The sequence below is a fragment of the Passer domesticus genome, chromosome 4 (assembly GCF_036417665.1).
Source record: "Passer domesticus isolate bPasDom1 chromosome 4, bPasDom1.hap1, whole genome shotgun sequence".
In the NCBI taxonomy this organism is placed as follows: Eukaryota; Metazoa; Chordata; class Aves; order Passeriformes; family Passeridae; genus Passer; species Passer domesticus.
This window is the reverse complement of record NC_087477.1, coordinates 14,815,966-14,837,398: the sequence shown is the minus strand read 5'-3', so window position 1 is coordinate 14,837,398 and position 21,433 is coordinate 14,815,966. Positions and strand designations below refer to the sequence as shown.

Genomic DNA, 21,433 nt, shown 5'->3' with positions numbered 1-21,433 from the left:
TTACAGGGCTGTCTTCAGTGGGTACAGACATGAGTCCTGTTTGAGAGCAGCCAGAACCCGGGAGTTTTGTTCTCCTGGCATCTTTTTGGTAGTAGAAGTAGCAAATAAAATAAAAATTGTTTTGAGCAAAGTAAGCCTAGGCTGGGATAGAACATGAGGTTCTTACTGCAGGATGATAGAGTAGGAGAAATCTTGTAAAAGGGCTGATGTTGGGACCCTGAACAATTGGGTTATGTCAGAGTATTGTTGGATTGGAGGAATGCTGACGGAGCATGCAGATGAAGTATTCTGATATGTAAGGTGGAGCATTTGTATGCTATTCTAGACTTTTTTTTAGTCAAGGGAAATAAAATACGTCTGAAGCCTTTTAAAGGAAATGTCTGTTTACTTGACCTGGTACATGGGAATGCTTTGTCTTCATTTGTAGCTTCTGTGGAGAAGGCAGGATTTTCTGAGAAGCATAAGTAGAGTTTTCCCTTCTACCAAAATAGGGTTTTATTCCCTGCTTTGGTACACCATGTCTTTATCACTATCCCTGTATGGTACTTGGTGTTGTGTAGAAAAACTGAAAAGACAAGACTGTAATGAAACCCTGTAGGTAAATAACAATTTTGAAACTGCAGAGGAGAAGTTCTGCAGGTTGCAGGTGGATCTCTTCTACCTTGCAACAGAGAAAATTTTACTCAATATTTAATATTAAAAAAGAGTGTGAAGTGTTTTTCCAATTAGTTAATTTCTTGATACTGTTCTGAAATGTTTTTGGTGACAGCACATGATATAAACATTTCCCAAACTTTATTGTGAGGATGTTTTCTCCTGGTCCCTCATGGGAGTCTCGGTGCTGTGTTGTATGTGGGTGGATTTCTGCTTCTCCCTGTCCTCCTTGGGTTGTTTATTTAATCACACCATGCACATATTCTTAGCAGGAAGGAGATGGGAGGATTTTTCCATTTGAAACTTAAACTGCATGAAAGACCTAATTTTGGGGAGAGGAGATGTGTGGGGGAGAGTAGTTTTCCTATTTTGACTTTTTTCTTAGCAAATATTTCATAGTGTTAGGAGGAACCACGACCAGCTGTTCATTATTTCACTTGGAGGAGATTTTTTTTTTAGATAGTCTGAGCAGTTGGGATTTTGCATGGGTTGGGTGAGCCAAGAATCCTTGCACGGCTCCAGAGTTTGCCTTTCCAGGGGTGCAATCTGTCGCTTGGCTCCTGAGCAGCGCAGCGGTTCCTCGTCTTGCCGCAGCACGCTGGCTGTCCTCTGGAAGAAGACAAACAGCAAGTCCTCAGATGAACCAAAACAGGCCTAAAATATCAGAGTAGGTGCAGAGAGCGGTGATGGGCAGAGGACCCTGGCAAGGCAGGGTTCTTGGGGACTGGGGAGGAAACTAGAAGCTGCCTTCAGCAGTTTGCCAAACTGGAGAGAGCAGCCTGTGTGAGTGTGGCTTGGAGAAAACACTGCTGAGGGGCGACAGGCAGTGCTGCTGGACTGTCCTGCTCTTGGCATCAGAGCCACTTGGGTCTGAAGGCTGGAAGTCCTCCCTTTCAGCTTGGTGTTCCCAGATTTGGAGGAGGAGGGCAGAGTGGCTGCAAAAGAGCAGAGGGAGCCTTTAGAGGTGCCCTTGAGATGTGTGTTTGTGTATTGCCAAGAGCTGACCAGAGGCTTTGTTTCTCACTGGTGGTGTTGAAGGGATAAAATGAAGATAGGGAAGTAGTGCTCAGCCTGCCTTCCTTAGCAAACAAGGGAGTTGGGTTGAAGCTGAGTGTGTCCTGGAAGTGTTGAGTGGGAGACAGACGGCAGAAGGCAAAAGTTGTGTGAGCTCCCTGCTTGTGACAGGAGAATGGATGGGAGGCTGGAGGGACCTTCCAGGAGTCCTTAGGTGACCTGCTTGCTCTTCTGGTTTGTCTGCCCACATAGAAGGATTCTTGGGGAATTTATCTGCAGGAATCTGAACTTGTGATGCTCGTGGGACTGCTTTGAAACTTTAGAGACACAAATGAAGCTTAAGAATAAAATAATTTTCTGTTTCAACGGGGTATATTCCATGTGGAAACAGATGCAGACAGTGGCTGCTTTTATCCGGAGGTGACTGCAGTTTTTAATTGTTGTAGGGGTGGCACATGTGATTTCTCTGTTGGGCAGACTGGCATTTAAATTGATTCTGGTTTTGGATTAGGGATTGGGATTTGGGTTTTGAAACTGGAAGCTGTTAAGCTGTGTAGGGGGATGTTTAACTTGGTCTTTATCACTTGATAATTGTTTTGGTGAGGCTGTGGAGTGAGCTCATGGAATTCTCAGAGAAGTGTTTTCTCTGAACTACTTGTCCTCTAGCAGGCAGGATAACACAAATTAGCATTAGGACTTTCTTCTCTAAAACACTAGTCTCATTCCTGATTTCTACCTATTTCACAGTAAAAACAGATGGACAGCACAGAAAAGTAGAGTCTAGAGCAGAATTTGGACAAATCAGAAGCTCTTTTCTAAAAAAGGAAGATAAACAGTTGCATATTCGCTAGATCAAGTTTAAGAAAATGTTCTCTTGAGAAAGATGCTGTGACATGAAGTAGTTTTATAGTGCCGTAGATATTATGTGGAAGGTGGTGCTTGGCCATGTGGTTCTTTTCTTTGGGTGTTGCATTAGGAGACACCAGGCCCAAAGTGAGATATGTGAAGCCAACCAAGTAGTTAAAAATAAAATGCTCAAATAATAACTGCAGCTGTTGGTTTTTTGTGGTTTAAGTCTAGTTTGTTCAGTTATATCAGTCTTAAGCCATGTCTGTTACCTTTCAGGTGGAATCATTTATCTTGGATCAGGATGATCTCGAAAACCCTATGTTGGAAACAGCTTCTAAATTGCTGCTGTCAAGTACTGCTGATGGTGCTGACCTGAGAACAGTAGATCCCGAAACCCAGGCAAGATTAGAAGCTTTACTTGAAGCTGCGGGTAAGTCCTTGTGTCCCATACAGGTTTAACCCCAAAGCCCTTACAGGAGTCCGTGCTGGAATCGCTTGCATAAGGCTAATCCATAGGAGCATGTTACAGCTGCAAAATGCACGGCGGGCTGGATTTGGCAAGGGAGGCACGCAAGAGAAAAAAGTTGCTTTTAGAGTATTCCAAGGTCTGGAAAATCAGAATTTCACGTGAAGATGTTTCAAATGAGATTTCTCCAGTGCTGGCGTTCTAAAAGCCTGAGTCAAAATTGACACCTGACTTTGGCATGTGCCATTATGTCAGACCCCGAATTGCTCAGTGGGTTTTATTTTGTAGTAGTTCCTGTGTGAAAAGCTTTAATAGTTGCTTATATTATGTAGTTTCAGTAGCTGAAAACTGATTCCTTGTGTGGATTGGAGGGGTGCAGTCACGTGCAGCTTTTAATGAGTGTTGTGAACAGTTAAACCCATCATTTTGGAAGCTGCAGTTGATGTGCTTGGAATGTTCCTGCCGGCAGATCTCACAGGCTCCGTTTCAACTTGTGTGTTCTCTCCTTTCCTGGCGCGCGTCCCCGCCTGCTGTGGGTTGGAACGGCAGGAATAGGGAAGCTGTCGACGGCGGATGGGAAAGCCTTTGCGGACCCCGAGGTGCTGCGCAGGCTGACCTCGTCGGTCAGCTGCGCCTTGGATGAAGCCGCCGCCGCGCTGACCCGGATGAGAGCGGAGAGCACGGCCAGCGCAGGGCAGACGGACAAGTAAGGCAGCTTCGCTCCTGGAGCTTCTCAGCCCTTTGCTCCTTCTGGAAGCGGTTTTTCTTGTTCTAGCGCTTGTGCTTGGGGGATGATGAAACTCTTACTCAAGCGGAATTGGTGCCAGGTTATCACCTTTGCTTCTCCTGCTTAAATATTTGTGGACTGGCAGGTCTTGCAGCAGGGAGTGAAGCAATTCATGCTCCTTAGAATTACGGAATGACGCTCCAAGGAGTTTATCATGACAGCTATGGAAGCATTTCTAAGCTCTTCAATGCTTAGAACTGTTCCAAAGAGTTGCAAATCCCCAAATGGGTCATTCAGTCACAGCATGAAACAAGATTTCAGATAAAAAAAAAAATCTTTTAGAGATTTTAATTGAGGAGGGGAAACAGCCTTGAGGGGCTGGAGCTCCATAGTGGTCAGTGTCACATAGGGCTCTGGATAGACCCTTGGCCAGAGAGGCCCTACAGTTTTACATGTAACTTCACATGTACAATTTTGTCTTACTGGGATATTCGGGAGGGAAGGAAGAAGGTTTCCTTCCAGCCTGCCATAAGGCTTCAGTGCAGTGGAAACAGTGTTAGTAGGAACAGCCAAGTGGTCCTGTGCTAGGCAGAAGTTTGTTCCTTCTACACGGAATAACTCCAAAGAAAGATTTCTTGCTGCAGGAACAGCATGAAGAATAGTATAATTTTGGGTTATGTCTGCTTCTGTTCTGTCTGCATCCCCTCTTCTCGTCTGCACCTCTTTCTTGGGAATGGTGGTAGTTGCCAAAGTTGTTATAAGAACAGAGGTTTTTGGAAATTAAAAAAAAAAGGCCAGCATGTAGTGAAGAGACATATTTCAGAGCTGATTCTCTGTGTATTAAAATTGTCTGGTTGCAAGATCCTGGTATTTTCAGCACAGGAGAGAAGGGAAGTCGTTAAGCTTCCTACAGAAGACTGATGTAGGTGATTTGTTTTAGTTTATTTGTTCAGCTCTGTAACTATTAATTAAAGTTTTCTCAAGATTGACAGGTGATTTCCATGTCCTCTGGTCCTGGGATATCCTGCATCTATTTCTCTTGTAAACTTCTGTTAAAAATTAATAGCAGGAGTGGATATGGACACAACTTAATTCTCAGCCAAGTTAGCTGGGAAACCTCAAGTGTAAAACTGGCACTTCTTTAATTAGCAGTTGGCACGTTTTTAGCTCGTGTTTCCTTTTTTGCTGACTGTGTCCTCATGGCACACTGGAGCTGAGGCACAGTCCATTTCCACTCTGAATGCTTTCTCCCTTGTTAGCCGCAGCTTGGCCGAGGCTTGTTCCGAAGGAGATGTGAATGCCGTGCGGAAGTTGCTCATTGAAGGCCGGAGTGTGAACGAGCACACAGAAGAAGGGGAAAGCCTCCTTTGTTTGGCCTGCTCAGCAGGATATTATGAGCTTGCACAGGTTGGTTTCCTGGCTGTTTGTGCCACGTGTACATTGTACATGAAGAAATGTTAAATCAGTACATTAGCATTTTGTGGAGCCGGAAGGGGGTGCTGAGGTCCCCAGCACTGGGGTGAAGGTGGGGATTTGTGGTGCACGCGCAGGGTTTGTCACTCGGTGTTGTTGATGAGTGTCTCTCGGCAGGTTCTCCTGGCAATGCATGCCAATGTGGAGGACCGGGGAATCAAAGGAGACATCACACCTCTGATGGCTGCTGCCAATGGCGGGCACGTCAAAATTGTCAAGCTGCTGCTAGCTCACGGTGCTGATGTGAACGCACAGTCATCCACAGGTAAAGGGGCTGCTGGGAATCCAGAGCTGGGATTTGCTCTGTGCAGAGAACTTGGCGTGGAAGTCTGGGAGCAATGGCTATCAGCCCAGCAAAGCAGAATGCTTCCCTGTGGTTTTGCCATTTAAATTTTCTTTTCTAAGTGAAACTCTGAAATATTGAAATATTATGGAGATGTACAAAGGTGGATTAGGTCAGTTAGTAACTGGAAGGTGTTTGAGTACCTAGGATAAGTTGTCACATTTTGAGCATGGTTTGGTAAGTTTGTGTGTATGTGGAAAAGTAATTTGGTGGCAGGTCAGGAAACCCAAAGGGAAAAGTGACAGGAGAGCCTCCCCTTCCACTCTTTCTGTGGTAATTGGCTAGCCCTTTGTATTGAAGTGACCAGATTGGGAAATCTTGCAAGTTTTTGTAGCCTGGAAGTAGAGAGCTGGTGTGTAGTCAGCAGTAACTGATGAATGGTGAGGTGACCCTGAGTGAAGACACCTTATTTACTTTTAAAATATTTTTTTCAGTGAAGTAGTTTTCTCAGTGGCAATAAGGCTTGAACTGTAACATTTTTCACAGAGGAAGATTCTTTGACTGTTGTGTGCAGATCCACATTTTTGTATTTTTTGCACTGTAGTTGTTTTCCTTTCCTTGTAAAGATTAGGAACATTTCGGAACCAGCCCCTTGCAGGTGTTTAAGAGTTTATGTAGAAGCAGCAGTTCATTCTACTCCTGGTTTTGGGCTTTCATTCTTACAGCATCACCTGCCCCTGCTGATTAACAGGGAAATTGATGGGACTTTGTGACAGAGGCTGGGCTAGGAATAGGAAGAGAGGTGCATCAGTACAGGCACAGGGAGATCCTCAGTCTGTCAGCACCGAGCCGCTTGGTGCCACTACTGATTTCCCCCTCCGTGTAGTTGCTCATCTGTAGCCTGAAAAGCCCTGTTCCATCAGGTATCCAGGTAAAAGGGATGGATTGGAGCATCAGGTGAAGTTCTGGGTGGAGCAAGGCACCAGGTTCTGTTCCCAACCCTTGTTCTCTGTGGCTTAAGGCAACACAGCCCTGACCTACGCCTGTGCCGGGGGCTACGTGGATGTTGTGAAGGTGCTGCTGGAGTCGGGCGCCAGCATCGAGGACCACAACGAGAACGGTCACACGCCGCTGATGGAGGCCGGCAGCGCCGGCCACGTGGAGGTGGCCCGGGTGCTGCTGGAGAACGGGGCGGGCATCAACACGCATTCCAACGAGTTCAAGGAGAGCGCGCTGACGCTGGCTTGCTACAAAGGTAACCAGTGTCGGGGGCCAGCGTGCTTCCTTCAGCCTTGCTGCCCACGACCAGGGTGATTAAAGGGCGTGAGCAGACACTGTGGTACTCTTGTCCTGGCTGTAATACCACACAGCATGCCCGTGCATTATGCAAAATCATCTGTGCAGAGTCTGAGTATCTGAGTAAACCTTTGGTCTGAGCTATGATTATTTAGAAGATGCTCTGTTAAACAAATGAAGAGACAAAGAGCTAATGTGTTACATTAGAGGATAAGTAAGCTAAGCTTTCTGTATTACAGCTGTATTATGCCAGGTATCTCTGCTTAAATACAGCAAATATTTCATTTTAAAGGACTTGGCACTGGCAAATCACTGGCAGGTTTAGGACATTGCCTTTTAGGTGTCAGTGCTGAGGACAGCTCATCCTTTAGAGCATTAGGCAGCAAAATTGCAGCACCCCAGGAAGGGATGAAGATGTTTAATTAAGAGGCAAAATTTGTTCCTACAGCAGCCCAGCAGCTGCTGTTATAGTCACTCAGGACATGTTTTATTAGGCCCTTGCCATTGTGGAGTAGTTGACGTTGGTAGCAGAGGTTCTTGTGTGGTACCTGTGTAGAAGTTGGTCTTAGTCTTTCATTTGTATTTCTTACCAACTACACTGATAAGCTGCTGTGCATGTAGATGGCAGAGATACAAACACATCTTTCCAGAGTGGGCTCTTTATGTATGTTATAACATGGACATCCATGACCTTCATTATGTCCTTCAGAACACTGTGAATGTTGAAATGCACTTTCTCAAGCAATTTCCTTCTGTTGACTATTTTTTCCACACAGGCCATCTGGAAATGGTGAGGTTTCTGCTGGAAGCTGGTGCAGACCAGGAGCACAAGACAGATGAGATGCACACTGCTCTCATGGAGGCATGCATGGTAAGAGATGTAAGGCTTGAGCAGTGAGGTCTGTGGGCTCTCTTTTTCTTGCTGAAGATGGAGAAGGTTGTTCCTTTGAGTTACCTTCTGGTACAGAATCTAACTGTGGTGTATTGGTTCTCTTGTCTGCTTGATGAGAAGGTAACTGTTAAACTGAGAATTCATTTCTTAAATTTCCTTGTTATCCTTCTCTCCAGATAGATTTCTCATGTGTTGGGATTTTCATGGCATTAGCCTTGTGTAATAGTACACTGTGAACCTGTGGCTGTAGAGGAGGGCAGTAAATCCCTGTTTAGTCTGCCCTTCCCTGAAACAACTAATGGTTCTAAAATCACCAGTTGTGTCTATTGAAGGAAGTTAATGGTTTCAGACAGGGGAATGATTAACAGAAACCATTATACTTCTTGAAAGTTGTTGCAAAGAAAGTCACGTAGGTAAACAGAACTCGAGCTGTCCTTTATCTCACCCTGAAATCTTACTAGAGCAGCCACATGAATATCCTTGGCCATGGCCTTGCAGGCAGTTCATGGGAGTTGATGGTAAAATGACCTTGTTTGATGTTGCAGTTGCCTTCTCATCAAAGTTTTTGTGGTGGAGCTATGGATCAAGCCTTCCTTTCCTCGTCATTCCCTTCTGCCCTTTTAACTCTTCTAATAGACTAAAAAATGCCATCAGACCCACAGAGATGATAAGACCTAATTTTTGTTAAAAATTACTGAGCTATAGGAAAAAATTCTTTTCCCTGATTTCTGCAGGAAGCTGTTCCTAGGGAGGCTGTTCCATGCTGGTGTTCAGAGCTGGCAGATAGTTGAGAGTCTCATACCTTGAGCTCTTCTGCTGAGGGGAGAAGGAGCAGCTTTCTCTAGCAGTATTTAAAAACCTTGCAGTGTGAAATGAAGCAGAGCAAGGACATCCATCTCAGCATGTTCTTTGTGCAGAAACAGTTACTGCTCTTCAGTGGCACAAGAAAACTTCCTTCTCTGGCACAGCTCTGAGCTTCAATGTGTCCTGACTGAATTGTCTATCTGTGGCATAGCCAGTGCAGGTTCAAGCCTTTCTGCAGCCCTGTGCATTCAGGAATACTTGTGCCTGAGAGTTTTTTCAGACAGCAATTAATACTGATGTAATGCACATGAGGTGTTGGGCAATGGCACTTGCTTTGTGGGAGCAAAAAGCAGGGTGATCTAGTTGGTGTTTCCTCTCACTGAAGGACTGCTGCCCACAGGGCTTCAGCTTTAAAATGCAGCTGGTGCTCTCGTGAAGGTTGCTCGGGTGACTTTTTCTGATCTGTTTACCAGTTGGAAGGCTTTTCCTGGCTGTTGTGGCAGAGCTCAGCAGCCCCACCCCATTGCAGGGTTTATTAAAACATGGATCCAGTTCCCTTGTGTGGTGGAGCTCCAGCAGTTCTCCTGCAGGCTGCTTGGCCTACATAGGAGGCTTTGAAGCAAGCCTTGGTGCTGTGTCGTGCCATCATCCTCATCGTGGAGCAGGGGTGAGCAGTTAGCTGTCTGGCCAGAGCCTGATGGATGAGGCACCGTCTCTGCATTTCCCTAAGGAAAGATTCTTTATGGAGGCTTGGAGTTTTTCCCTAAAATAGTACTGTCATTTCATGTAAAAGGTGAATATGTCCTAGTTAATGTCCTAGATATTTTTCCAGAGGAAGCTGTGCTTTGCTCCCTGGATATCAGAATAAGGTATGAAACACTTGAGAAAATGAAGCGGAAGAATGTCAGATGCAGTTTGGTGTTTTGTCTGGAAAAGAGCTTTTTGGAGTTGTGGTTTCCAGCTTGGCAAGGATGGCTGTGGATACAATTTGCTGCCTCTTAGGAATTAATCTGAGATGAAGGTGTGCTTACCTCATTCAGTGACAACCTTGGGAATGCCTTGTGCTCCTGGTGAGTGGCTGTTTATTTGCTGCAGCCCTCTGGTGTTTTGTTTGTCAGGTTATGGTTCCTCCAAGTTGGAATGATGGCCATCTCCTCATGGAGCAAACCAGCTTGGAGAGTTCTTGCTGTTGTTGGAGTGCAGTGACCCAGCCAGTGTCTGCTTCTGTCTGAACAAAGCAGCATGGAATAGCAATTGGATGTGTCACTGTCAGGCCTCCAGTGTAAACATGGAGCTGAAAAGCCACTTCAAATAGTTCCTGAATTTATGGAATACTGAAAATATGACAGAGATCCTATGCTGAAGTATTTTTCAAGGGAGAAAGCAAATTTAGGAGCTGCCTTTTGGTAAAAGGGGTTTGACAGCATGATCACGGTGTCTGGAAAACCCTGCCAGAATCCTGCCAAGGGAAAGCTGTTGCTTGGGTGGGTGGCTCCTGGGGTGTGTAAGGAACCCCTGACAAGTGGTCCCATTTTGGCTTTTCTCTTGGAAGAGGAAAGTAAGTCTTGACTCTGCTATTACATTGAGCAGTGAAATAGTTTTGCAGGAGCCATAAGGCAAGCCAGGTCAGTGTGCATGGCTCCTTCTTAAGAAAGGGAGGAAGCAAAAGAATCTTGCTATTGTTCTTGTGGAGGAGACAAGCTTCTAAAATAGTGGCGAGCTCCCTCTTGACTTTCTGGGCTTTATTTTGGAGTTCCCCATCCCCATCTAAGTTGATCCCAAACACCTGAACTGGAGTCTGACACAAAGTTGTCCGGCTTGTTGCTTACACCATTGACAGAGAGGTCTGATGTGAGGTTCACAGCACATATTCAGTAAAATGTGCTCAGCATTTCTACAGGTTCCTGTTCAGTGTAGGAGATTTTAATTCAAATATTCAGGGAAATATTCAGAAAAACTGTTTGGCAAGTCTCATTGTATTTTTGGACTCATTTTACTCCCTCATTGCTTTTTGTATATTGTAAGGGAATTTGGGTCTGTGACCAAGCCGTGGAGAAAAGCAGTTTTTCCATTTGGTCAGTCTTCTGATCTTGGTGGTTTTTGCTTCCTGCATTTCCAGGATGGTCATGTGGAAGTGGCGAGGTTGCTTCTGGACAGCGGAGCCCAGGTGAACATGCCTGCGGACTCCTTCGAGTCTCCGCTGACTCTGGCAGCCTGCGGCGGGCACGTGGAGCTGGCGGCTTTGTTGATCGAGCGTGGGGCTAACTTGGAAGAGGTCAATGATGAAGGATACACGCCGCTGATGGAGGCAGCTCGGGAAGGCCACGAGGAGATGGTGGCACTGTTACTTGGGCAAGGTAACTGCGGCGGGGCCTCGTGCGGGCTGCAGCTCGCGTGTCTTGGGGAAGAAGCTCTTAAGTAAGCTGCTGTGATTTTTGTTTTCTTCGGTACTAAGGTGCCTCGTGCATATGGAAGTGGTTGTGTCCTGCCTTCTGTAACTGGTGTTTTGTGTTGTTTGAAGGAGCAAACATCAACGCTCAGACAGAGGAGACGCAGGAAACGGCATTAACTCTGGCTTGCTGCGGAGGGTTTTTGGAGGTGGCCGATTTCCTCATTAAAGCAGGAGCTGACATAGAACTCGGCTGTTCCACACCTTTGATGGAGGCTGCTCAAGAGGGGCATTTGGAGCTGGTTAAATATTTATTAGCTGCAGGTATGGAGTAATTTTGTTAACACTTTTGTACAGGCATAATCTAAGAAGAATGCTTTGTCCGATATTCATTACATTTTCTTCAGCAGCTTCTTGGAGTTGAAGTGAGGATCTTTGAAGCCCAAAGTAATTTACTGGCTGGACTCTAATATAGCTTTTGAAGACTGAGTTGATGTAAACTTGTTTGGAGCTAACTTGCAGTTTGTTTTTATTCCTCTAGAGTACGATCAGGTTATCAGTTTAATAGATGCTGGATTGGAAGGGGGAACTTTTATTTGCTGTTTGATCCTGTAAAGACTGTGGAGGCTTGTATGTTTTCTGTAATGCCCATCATAAAGCTTACAAGGTTTTGCCCTTTCTGTTTCAGGGGCTAATGTGCACGCAACAACAGCGACAGGTGACACGGCACTGACGTACGCCTGTGAAAACGGCCACACTGATGTAGCAGATGTCTTACTTCAGGCAGGTGCAGATCTGGTAAGTCATTCAGCTTCTCTAAAAAATCTAAGTTGGATATTAAATTATCAACACCTGCTATTCTTTCTGTTTGTTTCTGTGTTCATTGCTGAAAATCTACATGTTCTTTAATGTATATTGGGCTGTTAGATTTCCCTAAAGCGCTGAAGTCAGTTACACTCCTCTGGTGACTGATGTCTGAAGCATTTCCAAGCCATTCAAGATTGTCTGGACAGTAAAATAGGGGATTTCATTCTTTGGATATGGTATTCAGCTTCAAATTGTTGAGCTGATTCTGGATTACTTCTTGTACTTGCAAATCTGTTCTATTCCTTATGCATCAGATAGTTGACAGTCTGGTGTGCTGTAATGGAATTAAGATGATGGAGGCAAACTGATTTTTACTTTTCAGTAGGCTTGTACACCAGTGTGTTATCAAAAAGCAATGTTAAACATGTCAGAAGATGTCTGTTTAACTAAAATCCTCATCGTGTGCCTTGATTGCTTTTTGTCCAGGAGTCACACCTGTGCAGGGACAGGTGGTGAATGGTTCACCTTGCCTTCAAGGTACCCTTGGTTCCAGTGTTAGCTAAATATTTATGTCTAAGTTTGTGGAACACTAGAACAGGATGTTCCCTGTCTAGCACCTTAGCATTCAATAACCCAGGAGGCTGGCTTCCCTTCTTTCACATGCTACTTTGGATTTTGAAGCTTTTCTTTATCTGCTCTAGGAGCATGAATCAGAAGGTGGAAGAACCCCTCTCATGAAAGCTGCCAGGGCAGGTCATGTTTGCACTGTTCAGTTCTTGATTAGCAAAGGTAAGAGTGTGGAATGGTTTGGTTTTCCTGACATTAGAAATACTTCACGTTAAGAACATGTCAGAGCTAGTGTAACTTCCTTGTATTTGTTTTAAATATACTAGCTCAAGTAGGCAATTAATTGTCCAACTGGGCATGTAACGATTACCTGTAGTTTCTGCTGAGATTAGTGGAACTGCGTCTAGTTGTAAAAACAGTGTATTTCAGTCTCTAATTCCTAGTAAAAGCAGCAGTAATAAGGATCCCTGGGGTCTCCATGCCCCGTGGTGCAGCTTTGGAGCACTGTCTTTGGCAGTTGAGCTACAAGTGCCTGTTGGTTTCCAGATTTTGACTATAGCTTGCTTGATTTTTCAATATGATCCTGGAATTTCCATTTTCCCTCTCTTGGGCCGATTCTCATGAATTTTTCTTGTCCCTGCCTTGCATGGAGTAGGACGTCTGGCAGGATGGAGTTTTTCCTGTGTAGATTGCAGAGGATTAATTCTGTTCTATTTGATAGAGGTGCACCTGTTGAGTCAGTTTCAGCTGATGTGTGCCCTTGTGTTTTTGCAGGAGCAAATGTGAACAGGACCACAGCGAACAACGATCACACAGTGTTGTCGCTGGCCTGTGCTGGAGGTCACTTAGCAGTGGTGGAGTTACTGCTCGCTCATGGTGCTGATCCCACACACAGACTCAAGGTTTGTCCCTCAGCTGCCTCATTTTCCTCTGAAACTGAGGATACCCAGCTGGGTTTTCTCCTTTTGTGTTCTCTACAACTCACCCAGCTTGTGATGATTTAAATGGAAGTTTCCACAAGCAGACGTTCTGCTCATGTACATATTGTTGGAGTTAGTGCAGGTCTCTTGATCGTCATGAGTGTAAAGGCTGTCTTCCAGTTGTAAAGTGCTGATTGTGGAAGAGGAAAGAATTTTAAAACACTGTTTATTTAATTTGTTTCGGAAAATACTTCATCAAGTCTCTAAGTTTAGATGTGAACTTGTGGAGATGGAGGATTTACTAGAGCAGAAGGCAGTCACATAGGTAGTGTGTTGTGTGTCCCACAATGCTTCAGTGCTGTTTTCATGATGCCCTTTTCTAACTCTGTGATCTTTCCCTCTCAGGACGGATCGACCATGCTCATTGAGGCAGCCAAAGGCGGTCACACCAGCGTGGTTTGTTACCTTCTAGATTACCCAAACAACTTGCTTTCTGCTCCTCCGCCCGACGCCACTCAGCTGACCCCACCATCCCACGACCTGAACAGGGTAAGATGGCAGGGCTTTTTTGCACTTGCTTACTCAAGGGTTTAAAGGTGAGAGAAGAGTCAGTCATGTCATGTCATAAATTGTAGGTGAGCACACTAAAGTTACACAGAGCTGTAATGGAAATGGGGAAGACTTCTGAACATGATGATGTAGTGCTCTCATCATTCTCACTGTTCTCTAAGTATTGCTGGAAAAAACACTGAGGGTGGACAAAACCAGCAAGTGCAAAGATCTGCTTAAATGAAACTCTGCAGAATTGAATTTATGGCCCATTGTGGCTTGCATTTGCTGTACTACTGTACAGCACTGTACCATATAGTTCAGCAAGTAATTTTTTATGTTGAAAATGCAAAGTATGTGGAGATGACATGATCTGCAGGTGTTAATTATTGAACTCAGCATATTAAATACTGTGTTGAATGTTCTTAGTCACCATTAAAGTCTACTTTTCTAACATATTTTGTTTACCTTCTATTGAATTATAACTAGCACAGAGTATGAGAAAAGTAATCTGTTAGTATCCGACGTTTTAGGCTCCTCGAGTACCAGTGCAGGCGCTGCCCATGGTCGTCCCACCCCAGGAGCCTGACAAACCCCCTGCTAATGTCGCCACAACCCTTCCCATCAGAAATAAAGGTCAGTCATAGTTCTGCACCTTATTTTCTAAATATCCTTCCTAGGCAGAAGATAGAGCCTTGTGCTTGTAGCAGAGTAGTTCCTATGAAGAGTGTTTATGGATTCAGTCAAGGAAACTGCAATTATGATTTTTTTAAATTTTTTTTAAGGATTTGCTTATCCACCAAGTATCAGTCATCTAACCCTGTAATCATAAAACGTCAAGAAATCTGCCTAAGTAAATATGTTAAAATCTCTAGTCTGACACACTGAACTAATGCAAAATATTACCCAGAAGTCAATAGAAATTGGATAATGGAAGTTGCAAAACCCATGTTAATCACCATATCATAGTTGATTTGGTAACTTGTGTTTCCTTAGGGTAGTAGTCTGGGATTGGGTTTGACTAATTGGATTGAAGGCGGAATTTCTTGTGCAGTAAAATCTTTAGTCTGATGTGGCTCAGGTCCTCCTAGGACTAAATTTGCATCTATTTTGCTCTTGCCATTTTGACAATGCTTTCTGTACTTAAGAATTCCAATTTTTATCAAGCATCAGCAGTAGCAAATGCAGGCGTGCATGTCCTAAAATTAATCCTGTGTGTACACTTGTATTGTTCTGGAGATACAGCGAGGATGGCTGGAAGAAACTGGGCACCTCCACTGCCTCAGATCCTGAGTTTTGATTTGCCTTTCGCCCTTCAAAATTAACCGATTGTTGCTTCTCCACCTGGTATGGCAGAGCATGTCAGCTGTGTTACTGGGGACTTCTGCATAAAACACCAGTTGGATTAGTCCATCGCTTGTTCTTGCAGGAAGGCTGAAATATTTGCCTTGCCTGGACAGAGAGCTGAGCTTTGACACGGGCAAAATTGTGTCTGCTATGGATAAAACCCTAGTGGCAAAAGACACCCTGTTAGGTCCTGCTAAATCTAAATGACTGTCCTGGGTTCTGGCACTCCTTGTCACCTGAGCAAAGCTGGATACCTGGAGTGGAAGGATGCCTAGTTGTAGAGAGCGTAGCACTTGTTGAAGTGTACCAAGTCGGTTGCAAAACCGGTGGCCTAGTCCCAGTCCTAGAGATGTTTTTGTGTCTCTTGGGCTGCGCTTTCAGGGCTGTAAGCATATGTTTATGTCCCAACACCACACCAGACGCAGAACACCAAGTAAAGAGACAGCATATCCTTGCTTTTTGTTCCCAGTTTTCTTGTAGCAGCACTCGGTAACAGCGGCTCGAGACAATCGCTTCCTTTGGCCAAAGCGTAATGATTGCTGGAGTAGACCTGTCACCGTAGCACAGGGCTATGTGGGATGCATGTGCACTAGTGTGGCCTGTTAAATTGCAATCCAGCTGCTGGGTGCCAGTTGGCAGGTGTCCTTGGAGGGCCTTCAGGACACGCTGGCCTCCTGTGGGTGCTGTGCCCTGGTGCGTAGCCGGCCACGCAGCGGCCCAGCAGTAGCTCTGTAATGAGGATGCCATTCGTATGCACTTCCTTTGGTTCTGAGGGGGTTTCTTTTTCACACAGCTGCTTCTAAACAAAAGTCCAGCAGTCATTTGCCAACAAACAACCAGGATGTACAGGGTTACATCACCAATCAGTCTCCAGAGAGCATTGTAGAAGAGGCTCAGGGCAAGTTGACAGAGCTGGAGCAGAGGATAAAAGAAGCCATAGAGAAGAACGCTCAGCTGCAGTCCCTGGAATTGGCACACGCTGACCAGCTCACCAAAGAGAAGATTGAGGAGCTGAACAAAACGAGAGAGGAGCAAATTCAGAAGAAACAAAAGATTTTGGAGGAACTGCAGAAAGTGGAGCGAGAGTTACAGCTGAAAACTCAGCAGCAGCTAAAAAAGCAATATCTAGAGGTAAAAGCGCAAAGAATTCAGCTCCAGCAGCAGCAGCAGCAACAGTCTTGCCAGCATCTGGGACTACTGACTCCCGTTGGGGTAGGAGAACAACTCTCAGAGGGAGACTATGCACGATTGCAGCAAGTGGACCCCATCTTGCTCAAAGATGACCCTCAGCAAGCTGCTGCGCAGACGGGTTTTGCACCAGTTCAGCCTCTGGCCATGCCACAAGCTTTGCCTCTGGCAGCAGGTTCCTTACCTCCAGGGTCCATCGCAAATCTTACAGAACTGCAAGGTGTTATAGTTGGACAGCCAGTGCTGGGCCAAGCACAACTAGCAGGGCTGGGGCAAGGAATACTGACAGAAACACAGCAAGGGTTAATGGTAGCCAGCCCTGCTCAGACGCTCAATGACACGCTGGATGACATCATGGCAGGTGGGTTTACATTGTTATGAGCAGGTATAATATTTGCTTGACCAGTTGAGGGTATGTCCACTTCTTTTTATATATATATATGTGTGTGTGTGTGTGTGTTTGTGTATTCCCATGAGCTCTACGGCAAGCACCACTCGTCCTCTGATCCCTGTCTTGAGGAGTTGGGAAAACTAGCTTTTAACTTTCCAGTTTGCAGGGTGAGCTAAGCAGTGCCTCTTGGTCAGGTTGGTATGGTGGAGTGGCATTTTTAACTCGCCATAGTTGGGGGAGGGGTGTATTAGAGTTCATGTGGTAGTTCTGTTTTGGCCTAATTGTAGCTCGGGAGTAGCACCATGATGGTACTGGGTAGTACTTGGGGCTAGCTGAGAGCTGACTTGCAGTAGGCTGAGCAGCTGCAGCACCACAACTAGCCTATAAAATGTGAGGGACCTATGGGCTTGTCTTCAGAAGAAGAGTTTATTGGAAGCTTTTATTTCTGCTTGGGAAAAAAAAGGTGATAGTCCTGTGACCTTATGAAACATCTCCTCATAAAAATGGCTGCCAGCAGAAAACATGGCTAGCCGTACCAAATTCTTGTTATGCATGCAGAGAATTCTTTGCCCAGTGACATGAATGCTCTGAGGCCTTAAGCAGTAAAATAGGAGAATGAAGCAGGTTTTAAATGAGAGTTGTCACTGTTTTAGTTTACACCTCACCCAGTTGTGCTTTGTCTGAACCCTTTCTGTGCTAAAGCAGTCATTGAAATATCCCTTAGCTGAAGACAGATTAACTGGTAGGACAGAGTCTTAAAAAAGGTCACTTGATGAAAAAGTACCAAAATGCTCTGGTTAAGCTGATGCACTGTCATTTTTACTGTCATTCTGAACAAGTCTGCTTTGCAGAGCTGTTAGCATGAGGGATGTGTGCCAGAGGAAGGTGTTAGCCCAGAGCTGGTCCTGCGTGTACTGCCAGAGCTGGAGCACAGTAGTAGTACAGAGTCAGTGGAGGAGGGTATGGTAACTGATGAAAACTACCAGGTGGTGATTTTTTAAAGCACTTGGAACACAACTTTTGAGGTGAGACACCTGATGAGTGACCATGTGTCCAAGCAAAGCTTCATTAAATGTGACAAACTTTTTTGCTGGAAATCTCGCGTTAGAATTGAAGCGTAGACGTAAAGATTGGAAGTGGATAAAACCACAAATGTATGCATGAAAAAGTAGATAAAACTACATATATCATGCACTAACAGTAATAGTTTCTCTTGTGGAACTGCTGGGGTACAGGACAACATGAATTTAAAAGCTGGGATGATTGCAGTTGTTGGTAACTTAGAAAGAATCTGTGCAATGCACTTGAGTTGTGTTTAAGTACAAGTTAACCCTGGACTTAGGACATTTGGGACATGTGTTTAGCTGCATGTCACATCTTGAGCAGGTGAGATTCCATGTCACCTGCTGCATAGCTGAATGCCTGTGCATGCCTTTTTAGACAGTCAGGTATTTCCAGTGTGAATATAAGGGAATATTTTGGTTCTGCTCAGCCCCACTTGTTAGTAGGTGTGTGCACACATGCAGTTGAGAAGGAAGTCTGAAATAGTTTTCTGTCAAGTGCTTGATGATAGTGTGTTTTTTTAAGCAAGAGCAGTCACAGGCTTGAGTCTAGATAGAACTTCAGTGCTAGCCTGTAGTGAGTCCACAAATCACAGTTTAATGTGGAGCTGAGATGGGCTCAGTGTAACACAGGACATTTATGTAGCCACCAAGTATTTGGTCAGTAACTCCATATACTGCTTTAAGAAAAGATTTTAGCGTATTCTTACAGATTTAAATTCTTCTTTCTGAGGTGCCTTGTGTTTAGTTCCATTGCAGAGCTGTGTTTACAGAACCAGCTGCAGAAACAAAGCTTCACCTTGACTGTGCAGACTTGATTTTATGTGCATCTCTGTGCTAGATTAGTTGAAAACAATGGCTAAGTAGTAAATAATACTTAATTTTTTTCCTTTGGGCTCCTTTATGATCCTGCTGGAATTGAGGACAAAGTGAAAGGTATGCTGTTGAGCTTCAGATGTTGGGCAAGTTTTTTGCTTGCTGTGAGGCTTGTAAAAAGAAATATTTTTTAGGATTAGTTATGTAAGGGTTATATGGAAACATTGCATTTGTTAAGTAGTGTGGTAAAGATCTAAAGAGAAAAACCACCTTGTTTTTAATAGCAAGCTTTTTACAAAGTAGGAACTATTCCAAGGATTATGTCCAGTCACAGCTTCACAAAGAACTTCAGGAATCTTGAAGCACTTGATAAAATGCATTCCTGGAAGCTACCTCTTGGGTTGAGTCAGTTGGAAATGCAGCTGTCTAAATTAATACGTCGGAAAACAAGCTGTAAGCTTTTCACAGAGACTCAATACTGAAAAGAATAACAATAGAGTGCCAGCATCCCAGGCAAATCAGGTTGTGTCCCACCTGGGACCTGAGCAGGAGCTGGTTTCACGTGGTGCTGACCTGCCTTAGGCTCCTTGCACACCACCAAGACTGCAGGCATGAGTGGTTCTCAGGCTTCATCCATGGAGCCCTTCTTGCACAGCAGCAGCCCAGTGTTTGTGTTGGAATTCAGAACATAACTTGCACTGTTACAGTCTGAGGCATGTTCTGCATCTCAAGTGCTCTAGAGTGATGTTAATCCTGTGTGGCACGAACATGGTTTGTAATAACTGAGGATACTACAGAGAAATTGGGGGCAGAGAAGGAACTGATGTGGAACAGGCCTGTAGAGCTGGCAAACCAGCTGGAAAAAGCTGAGACATCTCATACATTTCTTGTATTTTTTATTCCATCCCTCATCTTGCCTCATTGCTGTGTAACGTGGAACAGTTTTTATCTGTCTACTGTTGACATTACAGGAGGCAAGGAATCAGTGCATAAGGCCAATGCTGTGGCCACAAGAGCAGCACTTGTGGGACATGTGATGGCCACATGAGGAGAAGTGGGATTACAAGGGTGAAAGCCAAGGGCACGTCACTCTGGTGAGGCCAGTGGGCATGGGGGAGGAGGGAGCTGCTCTGAGGGTGTCCTCTCTTCATTCAAGCTAAAGAGAGAGTTGAGGTATGGACAGAAGGAAATCAAGATAAAGAGCAGGTCTGTTCCAAATATCAGTAAGAACAAAACTGATTGTATGCTAGCCCAGCAGATGTCCAGGACTGGAATTGGATTAGTCAAACGGTGCTTGGTGATGTTTTCTGACCAAGAAGCTTGACTAAGGTGTAGGTGGTCCTGTACCAAGTCATGTCTGTACTAAATATTCCAGTAGTGACCTAACTTGGAAGACTTGGTTATCCCAGGCATGAAATAATGATGTTTCCATGGTGAAGTACAGAATTGAGTTCAGTTGTCACTAGGCCATTAGAGTAGGGTAAGGAGCAGAGTGCAGAGATAAATATATGACTGTCAGTGTGTTTAGCATGTAGAATCAAGCTAGTTACTCCTCTCAGTGCTCCAGAGTGCTGTCTGGAGTGAAAACCTTTTGGGTTATTGAAAACTTTGAATATTTTACTTTGGATGCTGTAAAAATTCTGTTCATCACCCCTGGCCTGTTCATTAGAAAACAGGTGATGTTGAAATAAATATAATCCAAGTGATTACCCATAAAAATTAATACTGTGTCCCAGCAGATTGTGCTGTAGGTATATGAACTAAATTTGTCAATTATTGCTCAAGCACATGTCTTTCTTTTTTGGGTTTGCTTGTTTTGTATTTGGTGGGGGGAGTGATTGAATTTTTGGTTTTTTCTCCCTTCACTACAAATGTAAAAAGTAGACTTTACCTGAACTGAGACCTTCTTAACTAACTTGGGTTTTTTTTAGCCTTATAATTTACTAATGTCTCCTGTAATAGAGAAGATGCTTCCCAAGTCTCATTTTTGGGACTTGAGCAGGAATTCTTAGAAACTGTTTAAAACACGTGCAATTTTTGACCTTATGTCAAAATGTTTGGGCACATCTTCAGTATGTTAATTTTAATCAATACCTAGTGTGATTTGTGAGGTGAGTTTTCAAAAGGCACTCTAAGATCTAGATCAAGGGAGTTGAGAGTTCTAAATTCTGACTAAGAAGCTGAAGGTTCTTTGCTTCTCCTTGTGCCATTTATTAGCTGCTTTGCTGGGATTTTGTGTAGGAAATGCAGAAATTAAATCAGTTATGGATGTAAAGTACAGCTGCCTTGCAGAGGTGGGAGCACACAACTGGGCCTGTTAGGATCAGGTGTTGTGGCATCAGTTGGGAAACTGTTCCATTTTGCAGTTTAAAGTGCTTTTGTCAGCTGGACAGAAGTGTGTGGTGCTTCACCTTCTCCTTTGCTGTTACACCTCAGAAGCAGCTGGAGAAACACCGGACAAGTGACAGGGGAAAAAAAACAGTGAGTTCTTCTGAGGAAAAGTAGCAAAAAGGGTGTTTTCCCCAGCAGCTGCCTTAGACTCAAGTTTGCTGTGTGCTTCTAAGCGTGCCATGTACAGAATGAACTTCAGGGAGCGTGGCAGTCGGTGCTATCTGTGTCGTGTCCATGCACTGTTATCACTGTCAGTGGTGTTACCTTTGCTTACCTGACACCTTGACCAAACTCTCTGCAACCTGCTGTTACAAAGCTTCCACTTCTCTGGTTTCAGCAAATTCTGCCATGTGGGCATCCCTGTTGCTTTTTTGTTATGTTTATGGGAGGTGGGGATGAAGGCTGGACAGACTTCTACATGAAAGCATTTAAACTGTTTTAAGAAAAATTGCATAGATTCCCATTGGTTGGACTTGTTCTGCAGCCCTGCTTCCAAAGGTACGGAGCTCCAGGTCCAAATAATGGCTGATTTGTTGTAGGAAAGATCTT

The 21,433-nt window shown here is 44.5% G+C and overlaps 1 protein-coding gene across 5 annotated transcripts in view; it reads left to right on the top strand.

The window, feature by feature from the left end:
* The window catches only part of ANKRD17 (ankyrin repeat domain 17), a 68,384-nt gene that overhangs the window by 31,444 nt on the left and 15,507 nt on the right, over positions 1 to 21,433 (top strand). For 3 of the 5 annotated variants that reach the window (XM_064416266.1, XM_064416265.1, XM_064416267.1), the window contains exons 2-15: positions 2,794 to 2,947; positions 3,533 to 3,689; positions 4,970 to 5,117; positions 5,301 to 5,448; positions 6,488 to 6,721; positions 7,539 to 7,633; positions 10,578 to 10,815; positions 10,980 to 11,171; positions 11,536 to 11,645; positions 12,356 to 12,443; positions 12,996 to 13,123; positions 13,547 to 13,690; positions 14,224 to 14,326; positions 15,831 to 16,586. In XM_064416266.1, coding sequence (XP_064272336.1) covers positions 2,794 to 2,947; positions 3,533 to 3,689; positions 4,970 to 5,117; positions 5,301 to 5,448; positions 6,488 to 6,721; positions 7,539 to 7,633; positions 10,578 to 10,815; positions 10,980 to 11,171; positions 11,536 to 11,645; positions 12,356 to 12,443; positions 12,996 to 13,123; positions 13,547 to 13,690; positions 14,224 to 14,326; positions 15,831 to 16,586 — 2,695 coding nt within the window. The remainder of the gene's footprint in view (positions 1 to 2,793; positions 2,948 to 3,532; positions 3,690 to 4,969; positions 5,118 to 5,300; positions 5,449 to 6,487; positions 6,722 to 7,538; positions 7,634 to 10,577; positions 10,816 to 10,979; positions 11,172 to 11,535; positions 11,646 to 12,355; positions 12,444 to 12,995; positions 13,124 to 13,546; positions 13,691 to 14,223; positions 14,327 to 15,830; positions 16,587 to 21,433) is intronic. The other 2 variants (XM_064416270.1, XM_064416269.1) reach the window with 1 other exon arrangement.